Source organism: Protomyctophum bolini (assembly GCF_963924005.1).
Source record: "Protomyctophum bolini genome assembly, chromosome: 2".
Taxonomy (NCBI): Eukaryota; Metazoa; Chordata; class Actinopteri; order Myctophiformes; family Myctophidae; genus Protomyctophum; species Protomyctophum bolini.
In genome coordinates this window covers 12,898,374-12,917,281 of record NC_137863.1, presented here as the reverse complement: position 1 = coordinate 12,917,281, position 18,908 = coordinate 12,898,374, and the positions used below count along the sequence as shown (strand labels likewise).

At 42.7% G+C, this 18,908-nt stretch overlaps 2 protein-coding genes across 2 annotated transcripts; both read right to left on the bottom strand.

Annotated features, from left to right (window-relative positions):
- Positions 1-4,136: 4,136 nt before the first annotated feature.
- On the bottom strand, positions 4,137-7,545 carry LOC308327453 (transcription factor 15-like). Its single transcript, XM_080780962.1, has 2 exons — positions 6,842-7,545; positions 4,137-6,244 (listed from the first exon to the last, which is right to left on the bottom strand). Exons 1-2 carry the CDS (start codon positions 7,325-7,327, stop codon positions 6,179-6,181), a joined length of 552 nt encoding a protein of 183 aa, XP_080637088.1. The 5' UTR covers positions 7,328-7,545; the 3' UTR covers positions 4,137-6,178.
- A 7,333-nt stretch (positions 7,546-14,878) lies between these two features.
- Positions 14,879-17,885, bottom strand: LOC308334739 (transcriptional repressor scratch 2-like; the record flags this gene model as incomplete). Its single annotated transcript, XM_080791544.1, has 2 exons — positions 17,716-17,885; positions 14,879-15,714 (listed from the first exon to the last, which is right to left on the bottom strand). Exons 1-2 carry the CDS (start codon positions 17,873-17,875, stop codon positions 14,879-14,881), a joined length of 996 nt encoding a protein of 331 aa, XP_080647670.1. The 5' UTR covers positions 17,876-17,885.
- Between the last annotated feature and the right edge of the window lie 1,023 nt (positions 17,886-18,908).

Below are 18,908 nucleotides of genomic sequence, written 5' to 3'. Positions count from 1 at the left end.
GCGGGACGGATGCCGTGGAGGGACAATATGTCAACAGGTCCCAATCCGATTCTAAAGCCACTCATCACATTATTTTAGATTCATATAATTTTTTTAAATTAGTTTAATTTTTAAAGAACGCAACACAAAAACAAATTTGATTTACATGATGACAGTTTATAGTAGCTAGGCTACATGTCCTGCCTTTTGACACCTTTATGGTCAATGTTTTAAAAGGGAGGCCTGGGAGGGAGAAAATAGCAGCAAATGTTGACAGTGAAACATGACTTTGTCCGAAAGGGGGCGATGTATGCAGTTCTATGGGATCATCCCATAGAACTGTGTGCATACATCGCCCCCTCTTGGATCCTTAGAGTATATACTCTAAGCTTGGATCCCATTGGGATCCTGCTGACTTTGATAGTTGTGGGCCGGCTCACTCACACATGTATGATGTTCTCCTCACTGTTTATTTAATATAGCAAACTTTAGTCCTACATAATCTTGTACACCCTACTAGTCCTGCATAGCCTGCCCTACTTTCACATTGAAACAAGAGTCAACAACTGTTACAATGCACTATACCCTGGCTGGAATTGAAGGCACAGGGTTTGAACTCATAACCTACCCCTACGCTTCAAGGCATCTCGGTCCAACAACTCCTCCAGCCCTTCTTCTCTCCTTGTCAGTGACCCATCATCATCATCATCATCATCGGAACCATTCAATGGCATCGGTGAGCGAGCAATATACTCATGGTTATGTTAAACATCAGCATGCATTTAATTTACCACTCTGAGAGTGGTCAATTTTTACCCTCCCAAAGTTAAATTAACACTGAGAATTGAACTGTGCATTGTCTGACAATATTTAGATATAGGCTAACCATGCATGCAGGAAAAATAAATTTGGGGCAGAGGTTCATCGTTGGCATCCAGGGATGTGTTTGCAAAATCTGGACCGGGTTAATGGTGCCGGAGATTAGCTGGTAACAGACGGACAGACGGATGGACACACACGCACTCACTCACTCACTCACTCACACACACACACACACACACACACACACACACACACACACACACACACACACACACACACACACACACACACACACACACACACACACACACACACACACACACACACACACACACACACACACACACACACACACACACACACACACACGGACGGACGGAGTGCAAAACATATACTCTCTCCCCATGCCTTCGGCCTGGTGGAGACAATAAAACTAAAAATGGAGTTAGCTAGTTTCTGCCGGACAGTGACGAATAATCAGGATTACAATAATATGCATTAGACCATGGCTTTCAGTCTCATTCATGACCAATTGATCCTCTTAATCCAGAGCTGATTTGACCTTTCACTTTTCAGTAATTAAATGTGGAATCCTGGGCCACTGGAATATTAGGCAGTGTGGTTTGGTCCTTATATCCCTGTTATATTATGCAATATCTGTATTATGAGTGCTCTTATTATGGCTGCATGTATCATTAATTTCTGTAGTGATTATTATATTAATTACTTTAAAATGAATTGAATAATTGTGAAGCCATAGAGTCTGCGCATGGTGCCACTATTTTTAAATTAGATTGGTAATCTTCAATTGTTCATTGGAAAACATAACTTAAATCAAATGACATCATGATGTTTTGTTTGGAGTGGGACAGTTACTCGTGTCCAACACACAGTGGGCAGGTCAAAAAGGTTGACGGAGGGCTGCATGTTTCTGTCAGCAAGACTATTCATTGTGCTCTTTGGGGCCTTGATTGAGGATATCCTTTAAACAATTGCTCCGAGTGTTGAAATTGGTTCAAAGATTCAGACGTGTGGTCTTCCTCCCATCCATCCCACTTACTTACAGGAGTTTCTGTAAACAATTGCATTTGCTGGCCAGAAGCCCATGCCTTAACATAACAATCCATAGCAATCCATTCACCTTACATGATTTCCCCACTATGCTTTGGCGTATTTGTGTGTATTTTTTGTCAGTGTGGATGTAAGGTATATATGCACAGCATCTACATTTATTGAAAGACCTTTTATGAATTTACGGTCCAATATTAGCTTGAGTGTTAAATTAACAGTACACAAATGTATTAATATTTGTTTTTTCCACAAGCAGTAACCCCTGTGAACCTGTACAGAGTCCTAGTCATACTGCGATCAACCATTAGGCTGTGATGGATGATTCTGAGGAGGACAGACGCTTTCCTCCCAAAAGAGCTGTTTGCGCACTCATACAGTTGCATTATTTTGCCAGGCGGGGGTGGGGAAAGGGGGGCAGATTAGTTGCCTTTTCACCTCCACATTAAGGACCCCCGCCCTGAGACTAAAGGTTCAGTACACGAGCAGGAGCCAAGTAAAGAGTAATCAGGGCCCTGCCCCGGTAGACTGACATTGTCTGTGCTAATGTCTCAGGGAATTCCACCGCTTCCTCCCTCCACACGCTGGGAGGGAAACGATAGTCCCGAGGGTGTCCGCTGCCGGGAGGAGTGTGTGTCAACAGCATCAACCATACAGTACACACACACAAACACACGCACGCACGCACGCACACGTGCACACACACACACACACACACACACACACACACACACACACACACACACACACACACACTCCCACTGTCTGGCCCTGGTTGGGGCTGTTTGGCTGCTGCTGAGGAGTGGGTTGTTCCCTGTACTCCCTTTCCACCCATCAATGGAAAAGAATCATAAAAAATCGGAAGCAGGCTATCCAAGGCCTTGTCCCATGAAAGGGGCCGCAAGTGCGTGTCTGATGGCGATTATCCCCCTTGACAGGCAGGTTGGCCAGGAAGCTATAGGGTTGAATAAGAGGCGACGAGGGGGTGGAAGGTGTCTACCTTGTCAAGCTCTTGAGATACAGCACCATAAGGGTCTATTTAGGTGGATGGGAACTGTATCACAATCTTACCCCTTCCTATTTGCCCCATGGTATCCTCCACGTAATGTCTACCAGATGGGGCTGCGGGTTGGAAAAGCGTTGCTGACGACTTTGACACAATAATTTATGTTCAAATGGAACTTTATATTATCCTGTACAGGGATATCACTAACTTTTATACGAAATCACGCCAGTCAGGTGGTTGTTCTAAGCCTTCTCACCAGCCCACCTGGACATACAGTATAAATGACAGCCACATTGTCATATAATTTAGCTGTGTTCATTAATTTTTTTGCACTGTCCTCATTTACTTGTCTACTTCTTAGTTTGCCATGTTGACTTTCCCACCCAGGAATTAAAATTAGCACCAAAGCAGCAGTGGGGCCACCTGGGTCCCAGGCTGATGTCAAACCTGGCACTGACCCAGGGCCCTGGGCCCCACAGGGAGGGCCTCGGCAGGGTCAGTCCCTCAGCCCTTTTCCTTCCTGTTTCTCTATGACATCTTCCTGCCTGGGGGCCTCTGGGAGCCATTCAACGGGCTCCGCCAGGCCCCCAGAGCTGCATGATAAGCTCACACAGCAGCTTCTAATTAGACTTTAGAACTGACAGGTGGAGAGACTGGAGGGCTGGGATGCTTTATGCAAGTGTACAGTCATTTGTGCTGCCCCAAAGGTGTGTGAATACAATAACTTAATTCCAGAGGGTGTATTTCTAAACATCCAGGGATTAAAGCTAACACAAATCTCACGGCAGAAATGTTGTGTTATTCCATCCCACTCTGCGATTGTGTGAAAGAAGTTCTACACACTAACGCTGTGTTTCCTAAACCTAAACAATTACCACAATATGTAGAATTATGTTTATAGGCATTAGAATTCTAAACCTATATTCCTAATTCCTGCTGTTTTAATATACAGCCAACCAGTTGAAGCAATTGCAGATTGCTTTTGTGAAATATTTGACACCATTAAGGATTTATGGAAGATGCTTCTGTTCTGAATATGTATTCTAGTTTGACCCATTCTTATGCTCTTTCATTTTATAAAAAAATACTGAAATGAGCCGAGGCTACTTAAATCTTTAATCCATGGATATCACTTCACTGGTGATGTAAAATATGTAGCCTTCTAGTAACCTTGTTAATAACGCAAGTCATTTTTTTTGTTTTTTTTAGATTTGAATTTATTTATTTTATTTGACATGTATTTATGCTGTGTCCAGTCCACCATCACTCACCCTGCATGAGTAATATCTGGAGTGAGGTTTGATTGGTGTTTCTCACAGTGTCCAATTGTGTGGACATTAATGATGACAATGATTAGTCCCAGGAACCTAGCACGGCATAAATCACGATTCACTGCATTAAAAGACACATGAACATCCACATACAGACTCACATAAAGTGACTTACACACATGCACAATGGCATACCTTCATTTACACTATTTGTCACGTTTATGGACACACACACACACACACTGTCTCCCATACGCCTTTACTCATGGTGTGATCTACTGCGTTGATTCATCAGCAGCTGTGTTTGCTTGGAAACAGGCTGCAAGGTGATATTAGCTGTGACTGATCAACACCACATGTGGATCACAGCCCAGGAGATTTATTACTTCAACTCAAGTCATGCTAAAGAGCACACTTGCACTTTCCAGATCAGTGATTCTCAACCTTTTTAATTGCAAAAAACCCAGTATTTGGCTGTGGATGCCCATTTTGTTATTATTTTAATTCTGGGACCCAAACATACACTTTAAAATCCTCTGTGAGAGTGTACAAATGGAACCAAATGGACCCAAGCATCTATGTGGTTCCATCTTAAAACTTTCTGAGTCACAGACCCACAAGGGTACTTTTGGTTCTACCAAACATTTATCTGGGGACCCCCTGGCTAACCCTTCAAGGACCTCACGTTGAGAACAAGTGTTCCAGATCCAGGCCCTGAATAGTCAAACATTTGAGGACACAGAAGTACTGAGTGACAGTGACAAATTGAGATACAGCAATTGGATGACCAGGGCATGGAATGCTAGAATGCAGAACATTGTGAATTAGACATATAGGCATTAAGGAAATGAAAAGCTGGCGTTTTTCCCCTTGTGGATGCTTATTTGAATGGGTACAAACAATGTGTGGCAGTTTGCGATGATCCTCATCACCCCTAATTTGTGTATTTCCTGTTTTTCCTATACCCTCGCCAGTGTTGATTCGAGTTTGCATGATTCATGCCTTCCTCGCTGGCACTCTCTTCAATGTACCATCCTGACAAGGCCTCTCTGTGGTCACTCATGCTGCTGCATGCCTTATTTTAGAAAGACCCTACTCAGGGCAAGATTGATTACTTCCTTTTTTGAGGCAGCTCGGCATGATTGCACTGAGAGCAAATGTAACGCTGTATTGGAACTTCTCTATGTAGTTACACTTAAAAGCTGCCAGTCATGGTTCCTATTGCTTTTTATGGACAGATGGCTTGTAATTTCACTTCTTTTTTCTTCATGCTACGAAGCCAGGAAAAAAGGGCTACAAGCTTTTTGTGACTATCAAGCCACCATTCTGTAATTAAAGGCACTTTGCTTGTGTTTACGAGCATATCATAGACTTGCTGTTCACCTGTAGCACACTGGTATAGTTAATTTTATCAAGTGTTGTGTATAAACAATTATGCTTTGAGAAAATATATTCACTCACATGTGTGGTTTGCCGTACGTGCTATGGCTGAGTTTGTTTTGGACAATGCCTTTTAAATAATTGTAAAATAATTTACTGGACTGAAAACCTGCATAGTGGTAACTTGTTGGTTTCATAAAACAAAGTGATATCGCTAAAACCACTGCAAATACTAGACAAGAATGTCTATGAAAAAATAGATTTAATTTCAAAACAGAATTCAAAATGTACTGGAAAAATCAACTGACTAGAGTCTCCTTGTAAGATCATATTCCACCAGTGTCACTTGAGTGTTGTAGAAAGTACAGTACACTACAGCCTTCTCATGATGGGTGGAGTAATCTGTTCTGTCCCACATTATTCCTGAAACGGCTCTCTGGTGACAGTCTGCTTCCAGAGGTGGGTGACACTCTGAACCAAGCTTCCCAAAAGCAACTTCAAGATTGTCTTAGTTTTCAAACGCACTAAGAACACCGTTTTAAGATGCTTTTAGAAACGTTAGAAAGGCCGGTTTGTGGGTCAGTGTTGGCTGGAGTGCTCCCTGAGGTCTGCCATAGGGATTAGGTTAAACCTGAACAGCCCCCAGACAGTTTCATCGCCGGCTCATTCGCAGTGTGTTGCCACCATGCATTTTCACACAGTCTCGCCTGTCTTTCACCTGTGAACAAAGCAAGACATTGCGTTAGTTGTTGCTTGCACTCTTGATCAGAGCATTATTCTTCTTCTTTAGGAAATAACTTGGAACCAACAGGCAACATTTCTTCATCTATGAGGATACAATTAATTTGTTGCAAATACATCATTTATAGCAGCATTATACAAAAAAGAACATGTTGCCCTTTAAAGGATATGACTGGGTTATAGTCCCTATAAATAAACAAAGTCCCAAGAGAGTACTTGGGACACATTTGACATTTCCACTTCACTCAGATGTACATGGAACATATTCCTATATTGTAGGATACACATCAGCTAGGGCTCGCCTGTTCTGATTAACAGGCTTATTTTGATAAAGTTGGCTGCATGCATGCAGTCTTTTGACCAGAGTGTCTCCTGTATGTAATGTAATCCTGCAATGGATTACATTTTGTTTTCATAATTTAAACAGTTGCTAAAACAGAAACATGCAGGTGAAAAGTTGCAACAAATTATTATTGTTTTTTTCTTTCATTTTTTGTACAAAGTCTAAAGCAAAAACTATTCATTAAATGTACAAAGCAAGCTGTTTAATTTATTAATATTCATAAACGTTTACCCCTTTTCGCTGATTGCTGAGGCAGAATGTGCAGATAGTTCTTGGTTGTTTGCCTTCTCCCTCTCCCTGCGTGCTGCTGTACACTGCGCTCAGACAAGGTTGGCCATCCTCGCGTCCGTCTCCGACGATAAGCACGTTGGCCAAGTGCGAAATATAACTGGAGGCCAGGCGCAGGGTTTCGATTTTGGACAGTTTTCTGTCAACCGGCTCCGTGGGGATGAGAGTCCGCAGAGCCGTGAAGGCGCTGTTGACACTCTGGGTACGGTCCCGCTCCCTGGCGTTGGCTGCGTTCCGCTGCTTCACCACCACGCCGACGCCCAGGACACGGGAGACCCGGCGGTACTTCTCGGCGCAGCATCCATAGTTCTGGTCCGTGCTTCCGTCGCTCTCGCTCCGGTTCTCCTCGTCGTCGGACATCGCATGCAGGTCAGAAGCGTAGGAGGAGAAGGGATGAGTCGCCAACGGCCTCAGCATAGTAAAAGCCATGATAAAAAAAGGATACGTTTCACAAATTCACATGCAACTGGCAAAAATCCGTTATATGGGCAGTTGCATGTAGAGTGGCGCGTAAAGGAGGTCACTGAAAACAGAGGTCACTGAAAACGTGTATACTAGCCTACGATAATTCACTGTGGAATAATATAAGATTGTTTTGACACTTCTCCTCCATCGGACAATGGAGGGAGTGACGGTCAACAGCGTGTCTACTATAGCCTACGTGCGTGTAATAATATTCCTGCAGGCGCTCTTTATAGTCGACTCTTACACTATAGTTGCGCCCCACTGAATGGGAGGGACCAATATCATACTCTTAATGTTTTGGTCCTCACTCCTCCTCATCCATGATGGAAGACAGTGTTCACATGTTTACAAATTCAGTTTTTGTTTTGGGTTGGTTTTGTATGTATAGGTTATAGGCCTATAATTATTTATAACCAACACACAGGACATGAATATAAAGTAGAATATTGTCATGACAAACCACTCATTTTAAGACAAGACTCCCCCAATTTAAGGTAGGGTATACGTCATATAATTGTTTAAAACAAAAAGGTTTTTGTTAAAAGGTTAAAGCACTATAGCCTATATATTCTCATTCTGATAGTATTCATTGCTATAGTGTGTTTGTTCAGTCACATCTCTCTGGGTATTTAATGAACAGAAAATACATTTCCAGGTAGGTGACAACATTTCAGACAACCAGGAGAGAGTATAGCCTATACCCATTTATTTGCTTCATTTTTTATAGTGTTCCATGTCTGCTCATTTATTTTTGTCATGAGCCGTGGCTTCCATTTCACTTGTTATCCTTCTCTATCCTAGATGGCAGATCGAGTGTCAAAGTGAGTGACAGTGAATTTAATGTTGTTTAAAGTCATTTAATGCAATCAAATAGGACTTTTCTGTTTGGATGTCTGGGCTGCCAAGGCCAGATAGTAGTTTTTTTTTTACACTCAGTAGGCATTCCCGCATAACTTCCGGGTATGATGATGGTGGCTTTTACTATGCTGAGGCCGGTATGATGATGATGGTGGACCCTATTGTAAACAAGTGTAATGCTTTATGGCCATGCACAGTTAACAGTTTTGTATTGAGTTGTGCTTGAAATATACTGTAATTCTCCAATCTGTTAATAAATCTTTCAATCAATCAATCAGTCACGCGTATACCCTCTATAGAGGGTATCACTGCTCTATAAGGATCAAAATGGTATAGGCTATCTCAACCTGGAAATGTATTTTCTGTTTATAAAGAGTATGTATGGAGAATCAGAATATATTTAACACTTATTTTAACCAAACAAAATAACTTTTATCAAATTCCAGTGATAATAAATCAAATTGATAATAATGCTTATGGTATACAACATTCCTTCCATAAAAAACAGAAACCAAAAATTCCAAGCACATCATGTCACAATGGATATGATAAGTCTGGCCATTGCCACCGATCTCACCAGATTTCACCAACTACCCATTCTTGCCTAAATATACAGCTTCTTCTGCTGAACCCCTCATATGTGCTGTCATAAACAAAAGGGCTCCCCTGCAGTTATGAGTGAAATTCTAGAAATACATTTAATAATGCATATTTATAGGTTTTCTAGAGCATTAAAAATATCCTCTCGTATAGGCAGCTATATACTGTAGTTCTAAGTCACTAAATGATGGACCTCACCTTGTGATGCCCCTCAGTCTCATTATCTGTCTGCCCATCATAATGCTATGAATCCATTACTCCTAGGGTTTTGCAATATGCCAGCTCAGTGGCCTTGTGGTTTGAGTGTCTGCCCTGAGACTGGGAGGTCGGGGTTCGATCCACGGCCAGCTCATTCCAAAGACTGACAAATGGGACCCAATGCCTTCCTGCTTGGCACTCAGCATCAACAAGGGTTGGATTGGGGGGTGGGGCTGCGACATCATTATACTAGCGTCATGACCATGGGGTGTACTTGTACTGTACATCATGCTGCCTCACGCTACAGAAACAGGAGATAAGCAAGGCTTACTTACCCTATAGCCGCTACTACAGATTTACACTTGACATTTAGTCTGGATTCTCTTTCAGACTGTAAGAATGACCGTGTTAGTGGCTGGAGAAACAGTACAGAGGCATTGGTAGAGGTTAACCAATGGTAGGTTTATTCACCAAATGAGCACTACAAATCGGCATAAATACAGGAAGCTCTCTACTCCCAGCACAGACTTCAGTTCACTGGCAAAATGGCAGCCTTTTATACCCAGCTGGAGATAATGATAATGGACTATACCATTTACAGGAGTGTCTTCAAATGAGAACATAGTAACATACCATAAATAAGCATACAATAATTACATATAAATAAATAACCTTAAACCATACAAATGTTAAGTTTCTGTGAACTACATGAACTATACAAGTTATATAATAAGTCCTTCAACACTACAACATAAATAAGCAATCCCAACAGCACATCTTAACCCCCGCTATCCTGACATGGTCCAGCCCAAACCTTACTGAAACACATCACAGGCAATTGTTAGGCATTCAATCAAACCTCAACAATAGAACTCCATATTATTGCACTTCCCAAACAATAAACATATTGCATCTATAACCCACATTGCACTTGCCCCTCATGTTTGTTAATCACCAAGCATTTTCCCAGGTGAAACTCGTTGGCTGAGTGGCCATCTCAGCTAAACAGGAAACAGTATTCAACAATAAAATCATGACTGCAAAATACAACTGTGCAAATTAATAAAGTGCCAATATGCTGTGCAACATAAGTAACAGAGGACCACTCTGTTATACAGACCCAGTCAATAATCAATATAGTGTCTCACAAAATATACCCTCACTGGATATTTTCTCCCTAGTGTGATAGATATATTTTAAAAATAAATAAAATAATTTCCACAAAGAACAATAAGTAGTGAAAATAGCAGATCTAAGCTCACAATGTGTCGCAAAGGGATGCATTGTGAGCATGTAGATCTGCTATTGTCACTAGTTTTGGTCGTGGGCGAACGTCAGAATTGTCTTCTGGGTCTTGAGCTAAAAAGTTTGGGAACCACTGATCTGAACTTTACAGATCATTCAAATATAGTTCACCCAATCCAGCCACCCCTGCCCGCTGCCCTCAGAAGGCCAATGTGATCAGTGGCTCTGCTTGGTTTGTCTAATGGGTTAAGTGCTGTGTGTAAATAAACACTCAGCAGATGCGGGAGGTGATCAAGCCTGAACTTTCTCTGTGGAAACGGAGCAAATGGCTTCCAGATTGACTGGCGCTGCTGTAGGGAGAGAGGGATCAGTGCAAGGAGAGAGAGAGAGAGGGAGTGTGTCATCAAAGGGATTGTTTTCACAAACACAGCCCCTTGACACATCAAACCAGTGCAGTGGCGGCCCCTGGCCCCTAGCTCAGCTGCACCAACAATAGCGACCTGAGCGGGACCTGGTTCCACTCATAAAGCAGGACACCATGGTGTTTTACTACACTCAGCCGGCCAGCAACACGACCCTGCCGCGTTTTCTCTCCCCTAGCCACCATGGCCTCACAGTTTGGAACCGTAAATACTTTACCCTCCGCCCCCACTCCATCAACCTAAGGAATGCCATTAAAACCCTGTTCGAGGTGATTAAAGAAATAATGAAGTGTGTAGTAGTGGGCAGGACCTGTGTTAAGGTAAATTTAAGAGTGACACTACTGAGAGAAGTGGTCATAGACATTTCAAACATTTGGAAGCCGGTATTAGAACATCCCAAACTTTTAAGACAGTGTGATTTAACCACATAAGAAAAAAACATTTCCAAAATAGCATATCTGGCCCGAGCCGGCCTCGTGGTCCAGGCACCTAGGCTCCTAATGCTGCCTGACAGCACATCGTGGGTTTGAGTCCCCTTCCTGACGAACTTTGCTGTATGTCAGTGTGTCACTCCCTGTCTCTCTCCCCCGTTTTCCTTTCTGTCTCCACTTTCCACTATCAATAAAGGCAAAAAAACCCAACAACAACAACAACAACAGAATAGCATATTATATACAAGCTCACAATGCATCACATTGCATCACATTGCATTCTTCTGACATCAGGTAATACACCCCTCCCACACACATTCGGATTCCCCTTTCGCATGTGCCAAGTACTGAGTGATGAGCCGATGATGAGCACATGGCTAGTCAGCTACAACACTGCCCAGTTATCTCCTCTGAGGGGAGTGGGGACACTGCTGGGAGAGACTGCGGTCAGACATCTTGACTTACTGAGTCCATCAGAAACAGCTGCACCACAGAGAGAACCTGGCCATAAGCAGTTATTCCTCACAGCCAGCTGCAGACCACTGCTGATGTTTTCCTGCGTGCGTGAGTGCGCGCGAGCGTGTGTGACTGTGCGTGCATGCCTTCATGCTTTATAAGAGGGTGCACAGAGTGCAGAACCACAGGAATGAGAGGGGAGACAGAGATTGATTGGAGAATGTTTGGATAACGAGCAGTCAAACTCATCATGACTACACAGTTTGCACCCCTGCAGAGCTCTTTTAAATAGGGGCTACAATCAGTGCTGGAGTATATTTACCTGAGTACTGTACTTTTCTTTCTTCTTTTTTTTGCATGCATGTGACTTTCACTCCGCTACATTTCAAATAGAAATACCGTATTGTACTTTTGACTCCACAATTAACCGCTTAAGACCTATTAAATATAGTAGAAATAGCAGATCTACAAGTAGATCTACAATCTACAAGCTCTTTTACTTTTGTTCTATATTTCAATACAGCAATATTAAAAACAAAATTACTTTGTAATTTTGAATACTTGAGTATTTAACAGAATATATATTTTTCCTATGACTGATAATAACGGAGAGAGATATTTGTCAAAGCAAAACTCTCACTTCCCAGTTCCTGTTAATTTAATTCGCAATTGTGAGGTAGCTCCCAGTATGTATACGGTAGCAGCAGACATTTGATCTGTGCAGTTAACCCTGTGGTGTGACCTCAAGATAAGACTCAGCCTAACCTCTCCTCTTCTGTCCCATCCTACACCCTAACCCCACTCTCTCCCTCCTCTTCTGTCCCATCCTACACCCTAACCCCACTCTCTCCCTCTCTTTTAGTCTTGTTCCCTCCCAAAGACACTGATCGTTTTACACAGCTCTCGACAGCTTGAGTAATCAAGACAGGTGGTACTGTAAAAGGTTCAACAAATGGTCTCAACCACATTTTCCACTCTTTCGCCTTTCATTTGAAGACTATATAAAATATATCTTAAACAAAACCTCCATTTAAGGCATGAAATCTTCACTTCTTATAAAAATGAGATCACTGTGTAAGATGGGTCCCAAGTTGCAAATGTGAAAATCACAGTTTCATAGGTGAACATTTTTCTCATGTTACACTCACAGCTGCCAAAGGTAACATCTTAGCTAAAATAAACACCCTATAGGGCTGTTTATGGGACATATCTAAAGCCACACAGGTGCCTCTTGATCCTGTGGCCGGTGTCATCATCTCCCTTGAGGCCCCCTGACTGCCTGAAGTCAGCTCAGCCGCTCTGATCCAGGAAGTCTCCTCACACGCGACAATTCTTGTGGAGAAGCCCACGGTAGACTTTAATATCCAAGACTGGGCTAGATCGGTTCTTAAATTTGGCCCATGTTTGACGGCTTCCTCCAGTGTCACCTGGGACCACAGCGTCCTTATTGGTTCTCCTCCAAGCTTTCCATGGGTCAACAAAGTTTATCAGACAGGAGGAATCTACAAGTTGAAGTTGGCAATAAAAACATGTCTCTTATGATCATGATGCCATTTTCCTGGTTTAGATTTGATACAAGAGACTATAAAATCGCCCATCATGCTTTTTTTTACTTTTGCATTGATGACTGGCAAGCATTGTTGACCTGGAATTACGTTGTTCTCCTTTTGTTCATTGTCTAAGTTTTATGTCTGTCTTGTTTGTTTCTTATGGCTTATGGCAATATCCTTTTCAAAAGGTTGTGTGTGCGTATGTATTGTACGTATGTGCGTGCATGTGAGTGAGTGAGTGAGTGTGTGTGCGTGCGTGAGAATGTTGTTGTCTGTGTATATGTGCATGCATACACACACGTGTATTCTTAATGGCCGTCATTGTGTCTGAAAATAGTGATCTCCACTCTCCTGTCCACTGAGACACATAGTTGCGTTTCCCTTGGGGGGGGGGGGGCTGATGACTGGAGGCCAAAGAGGGCTTAGCCCCGTCTAGTCTGGACCAGAAGGCCTGGTTCTCATGACACTAGGCTCAGTGCACATCCTGTCCTCAAGCCTACAGCGTGGTGCTGTTAGCGGCCTGTGCTATATGCCAGGGAAACCCTTGACCCACATGGCTGCCAGCAGCTATGGGAAGGGCACAGGCCTATACTGGGCACCACTGTTACACCCTGTAAGTAACAGCGTGAATTTCCACCTTTTGTGTATGGTGATTTTGACTGACATCTCTGTGTATGTATTCCTAGCTTAGCTGAGGTTAGTTGTTTGGCTCTGTACTGGAAGATGTCTATTTTTTGTTCACCTTTATGCATGTGACTTGAGAACTCTTTCTTTACACACGTTATCAACAGTATGCATATACTCTATCATACTGTACTATATTGAAGTTTTAAGAGCATTTACTTACTGTAAAGGCTTGTGCTGGTGGGATGGTCTAGCTCTGTAACATGGTTGCCCCCTCTGCTGGCCAAGAAAGCCACAACCATTTTAGAATGAGTTTGATCTCTTTATGACCGATGTAACTGAGTATTTTATAATTACTTAGGATTCAGAACAACAAAGAAGTAAATATGACCACATGCAATTAAGAGAAAAATATAATTTAATAATAATTAATAAGCATAAAAATGTGAACGTTCAAATAAAACTTCCACAAATTACATCAATTCATTGTGTAATTTGTTTTACTGGTCAGGTAGTTCAACTCTTGCCTTTCAATGTTAAACTTGTGCATAGTTTCATGAATGAAAAAAAAGGACATTTAAGTATTTTCTCATTTCATCATCAAATGAAACAGATCCTGGAACAGTTTTCTCAGAAATATATTATATTTTCAATTATTCTGTTTTCAACAAATTCAAATCATCTCTCTAATAAATAATGCTCAATTCACAAATGCATTGACAAATAAATAAATCATTTTATAAATAATAATAAATAGTTAAATAAATAAATACACAAATACATTTTTTTCATCAATTTGGAAGTACATTAAGAGCTAGTTGGTGTATAAAATAATACTGAATGGTAAATTATTGCATTTAAATTAATACAAACAATAGAAAATATGTACAATTCAATTATAATCAAAGCTCAAAATGTTAGGAATTTGTATACGTTCCCTATTAACTTCTCAACAATTGTAAGTGAGATTATTGCTTCTACCAAAAGGCTGGAGTAGGAAGATGCATGCATGCAAAACAGAGACCAGTCTGTGAATCCACAACCTGTCTTTGTCATCTCACTTATCATCTCACTTATGTTTAGAAAAAGATTTTCAAATAGAAAATAACTGCAGACGTTGCAGCATTTAAGTTAGTCCTCAGAGCTGAAGTCATCTTCATCTCCAGATCCTTTGAAGCAGGCTGATTCATAGTGCTTGTTCAGGTAGGACTTCAGGGCAAATTGTTTGTGGCAGCGCTTGCAGGTGTAATGCTTGAAGGCCGAGTGTGTCTGCATGTGGGCTCGAAGGTTGGAGCGGTCGGCGAAGGCCTTGCCACAATGAGCGCAGGCAAAGGGCTTCTCCCCTGTATGGGACCTCAAGTGACCTTGCAATAGCCAGGGTCGACTGAAGGCCTTGCCACACACCTTGCACTCGTGCCTCAGGTCGTGGGTGAGCATGTGCATGGCCAACGCCGGCATGGACACATAGACTTTGTGACAGGTCGGACACTTCCTGGCCTGCTGGCTGTCCAGACTGCGGTGGGTCTGTTTGTGTCTGCTGAGATTAGAGGAGGTGGCATAAGACTTTCCGCACTCGCCGCAAACATGGCGTCCCTTGGACTTTGTTTTGGTAGGAGAAGACTCAGCAGAACTTGCCTCTTCGCTGCTGTCTGTTAGGCTGCCCCCCTTGCGGGGACACTTCTGATTGGGGCTGCGGCGGGAGCGTCCGTCAGAGATGAGGAAGGTGTTGATGGTGCACTCCTCTGGATCGGGGCTCAGCAGGCTGCCACTGTCGGACTCAGCCGTAGCGCTGGATACAGGACTGTCTGGATGCTCCATGTCATGGTCAGAGAACTCCTCTCCTCCGCTTCCCCCAACACTTGCCTGGGTGTACAGGGGCCCTGTGGAGAGCCTAGTTTGCCTTGGCCTGGAACCCGGCTCCTTTGTTTTCTGGCACACTGAGGGAATGATATAATCCTGGATGTAGCCTGTGAAAGAAAAGGGGAACATTTTTAACATAGAGAAGAGGGGTCGTTTGTAAACACACTAAAGTGTGAGTTATACTTTCACAGTTAAACATCTTGTGTCTTTTTTAAATACATATTTGAATCCATCTATATTTCAATGAAATGTTGCATGGTATCTGTATAAGGAAAACGACTGATACATATTAAAATGTTTATCCCCAAAGACCTTCCCGTCATCAATATGAAACAGTATACAGGAAGCCATTTGAAAGTGCGAGGATCAGCAAAGCTTTGGGAATGAAATATTAATGAGTCTTCAGTGCACAGTTTTGAGCTGATCAATAACTCATCTGGCTCCAACAAGTGCTATGATTAAAAAGAAAAAAATCTGAAAAGGCCACAGCAGATGAATACAAGTCATACTGTATATGTGCTGACATTGACAAAACCCTTTCAATGCAATAGTTCTGCTCACAATCGATCCACCTGTCGCCACCTGCCAGTAGTGGCACGTCTGTATCTGTAATGGCAGTGTCTGAGTGGTGAAATCCCCTAAATCGCTAAATCATTTTAATCTGATCATTCCCCATCTGTGGCGTTTTTGAAAGTGTTTGTGGATATGGTAATGGGGAGATTGAGTGACAGGTGGGGTGCGATTTGTGTGATGGGGAAAGGCGGGTATAAAGAGGGGGTGTGCATATGGGGGGGTTAGAGTCTGATCTTGACAGCAGTGCGTAGTATATTGTGCCACCCCCTCACATGCAGCCCCCCCCACCCCCCCACCACAACACAACACAATGGGAAGTAGACAGCTGGCATCCTAAATCTGAGGAGAAATGATCCAACGAGCAGAAGAATACTCTGTGATGTTGGTACATTCCAGTCAAAGCACATATTTATTTGGATGACTATGCTCCTTATGAGAAAAACATATATGTTATCATTAAATTACACACACACACACACACACACACACACACACACACACACACACACACACACACACACACACACACACACACACACACACACACACACACACACACACACACACACACACACACACACACACACACACACACACACACACACACATAATGCTGGTCTTTTATCTCTGCAAACGTCATCTGAATTCACTACTCATGTTGCACTTCATTGAATTACCTGCACCACTCTCTATTTTCCAGTCAATACCCATTCTCTAAAACCCTGTACCATCACCTCTCGTTGCTCTAGATATGGATTGTGTTGCTGCAATCCTACCCCCTGTGGCTATCTAACATCCTGTAGGATCAGTTGGAGAAGAGAGAGGGGGAGATGGGGGGTTGGGGGTGTTTAGCTGAGCAGAGGAAAGACTCAAGGGCAACTGCATCATCTAAGGACAAACCAGTCCCATGTGGATATCTCCTTTCGTCTTTCTCCCGAGCTTTTTTTCCTTTAGTGGGATCTCATGAAAGCTGTGATCTGATTGTGTGCCCCCAGTGCCTGCATACATGTATATATCATTATGCATGTACACAATAGTATTAAAGCCAAAGGCTGCTGTGTGATCTGGCCGGGTATTAAGCTGATTGGGCTGGCGTGACCTGAATACTATTTAGCATCCACAGAGTTGGAAAACAAAAGTCTGAAGGCACGGGGGTACCCATGACTGGGGAGTGTGTGTGTGTGTGTGTGTGTGTGTGTGTGTGTGTGTGTGTGTGTGTGTGTGTGTGTGTGTGTTTGGGGGGGGGGGGGGGTTCAAGGGGGGATTATGTAGCGTAGACAGCAACACAGCCCCCTGCATCAGGAGGTGGATCATGAATCAATGTCTGTTAGTTTACATCATATCCCAGTTTATATAAAAGAAATATCTGCTTCTGATAAAACATACAAAACACAAAAACACACTGGATAATACAAGTACAAACAAATACAAATTTTAACACAGTAAACAACAAGCAAAAAGCAATGGCAGCACGCAGCACACAGAACAATGGACATAAACCACAGACTGGACAAAACAGAGCAGTGTTTACTCACCATTTTCACTCAAGCGCACAGCCAAGTTGGTGGCAGACTCCGTGATGGCATGTGTCAGACTGTAAGATCCATCCAAGGGATGCTGGTGCTGATGGTGGTAGTAGTTAGAAGAGGAGAAATCATGTACCTTCACCTGCTTCACCAGAAAGGAACGTGGCATTTTTTTTTGTCTGATGCAAAACCCCCAAATAATTAAGATATACAAAAAAAAAAAAAAAGTGTATCAAAAACAGACTGCTTGAGAAAAGGCCAAAGTGCAAAGAACCCAAAATGGAGGCAGATAATGCAGAAGAAAGGGTACTTTGATATTCTCCTCTTGTCCAAAGATTAAAAAAAAGATGAAAAGGGGTAAAATCTCAACCGACAAGGCCTGTATGCCAGAGGGAAAAAACAACACTGTATAGAGAAACAAAAGAGAAAGAGAGAAAGAGAAACAGAAAGAGGACAGAACAGACAGAGAGGAAGGAAGAAAGTATACAGCGAGGGGAGAGACAGAGAGGAGAGGAACGGCTAGACTAGCTGAGCTCAGCACTACTGCAAGCTTTTATATGTGGGGCATAAGCCCCCAAAGATCAGGTGGTGCTTTGGAAAAGGGAGCTGCTTTGCATTAATCCATCAAACATCCCCGGGGACAGACATCAAATTACCACGAGCCGTCTGTGCATCCCCCTGCATGCTGCACGCACACACACACACACACACACACACACACACACACACACACACACACACACACACACACTCTCTCTCTCTCTCTCTCTCTCTCTCTCTCTCTCTCAAACGTTGGAATCATTCAACATATCACCCTCCTCCTTTTTTACTGCTCTCCTCTAACTGGGAAGGGGAGCAGACAATAGCATTGCAGGAGCACGTGGGTGACACTACACACAACATCTTGTCCTCCATTGTCTTTCAATGAAGTAGGTAACACACTTTCTGTTGCCCTGAAACGGCTCACTCTCTTCATCAGATCAGAGGGTTTTTCCCCTCATAGTTCATCATTAGTGGGCTCAGCTCGTTACTGAAATGTGATGTGATGCTAATCTGCAGTAACTTGCCTTGACTGTAGGAAGTTAGAACAGAGAATTAAATGTATGTCAACATGCATTCAAACCATGCGTTAAATTGTGTGTTACTTGTATTTCTGCATTATCTGTCCTGTTTGTGTGTGTGTGTGTGTGTGTGTGTGTGTG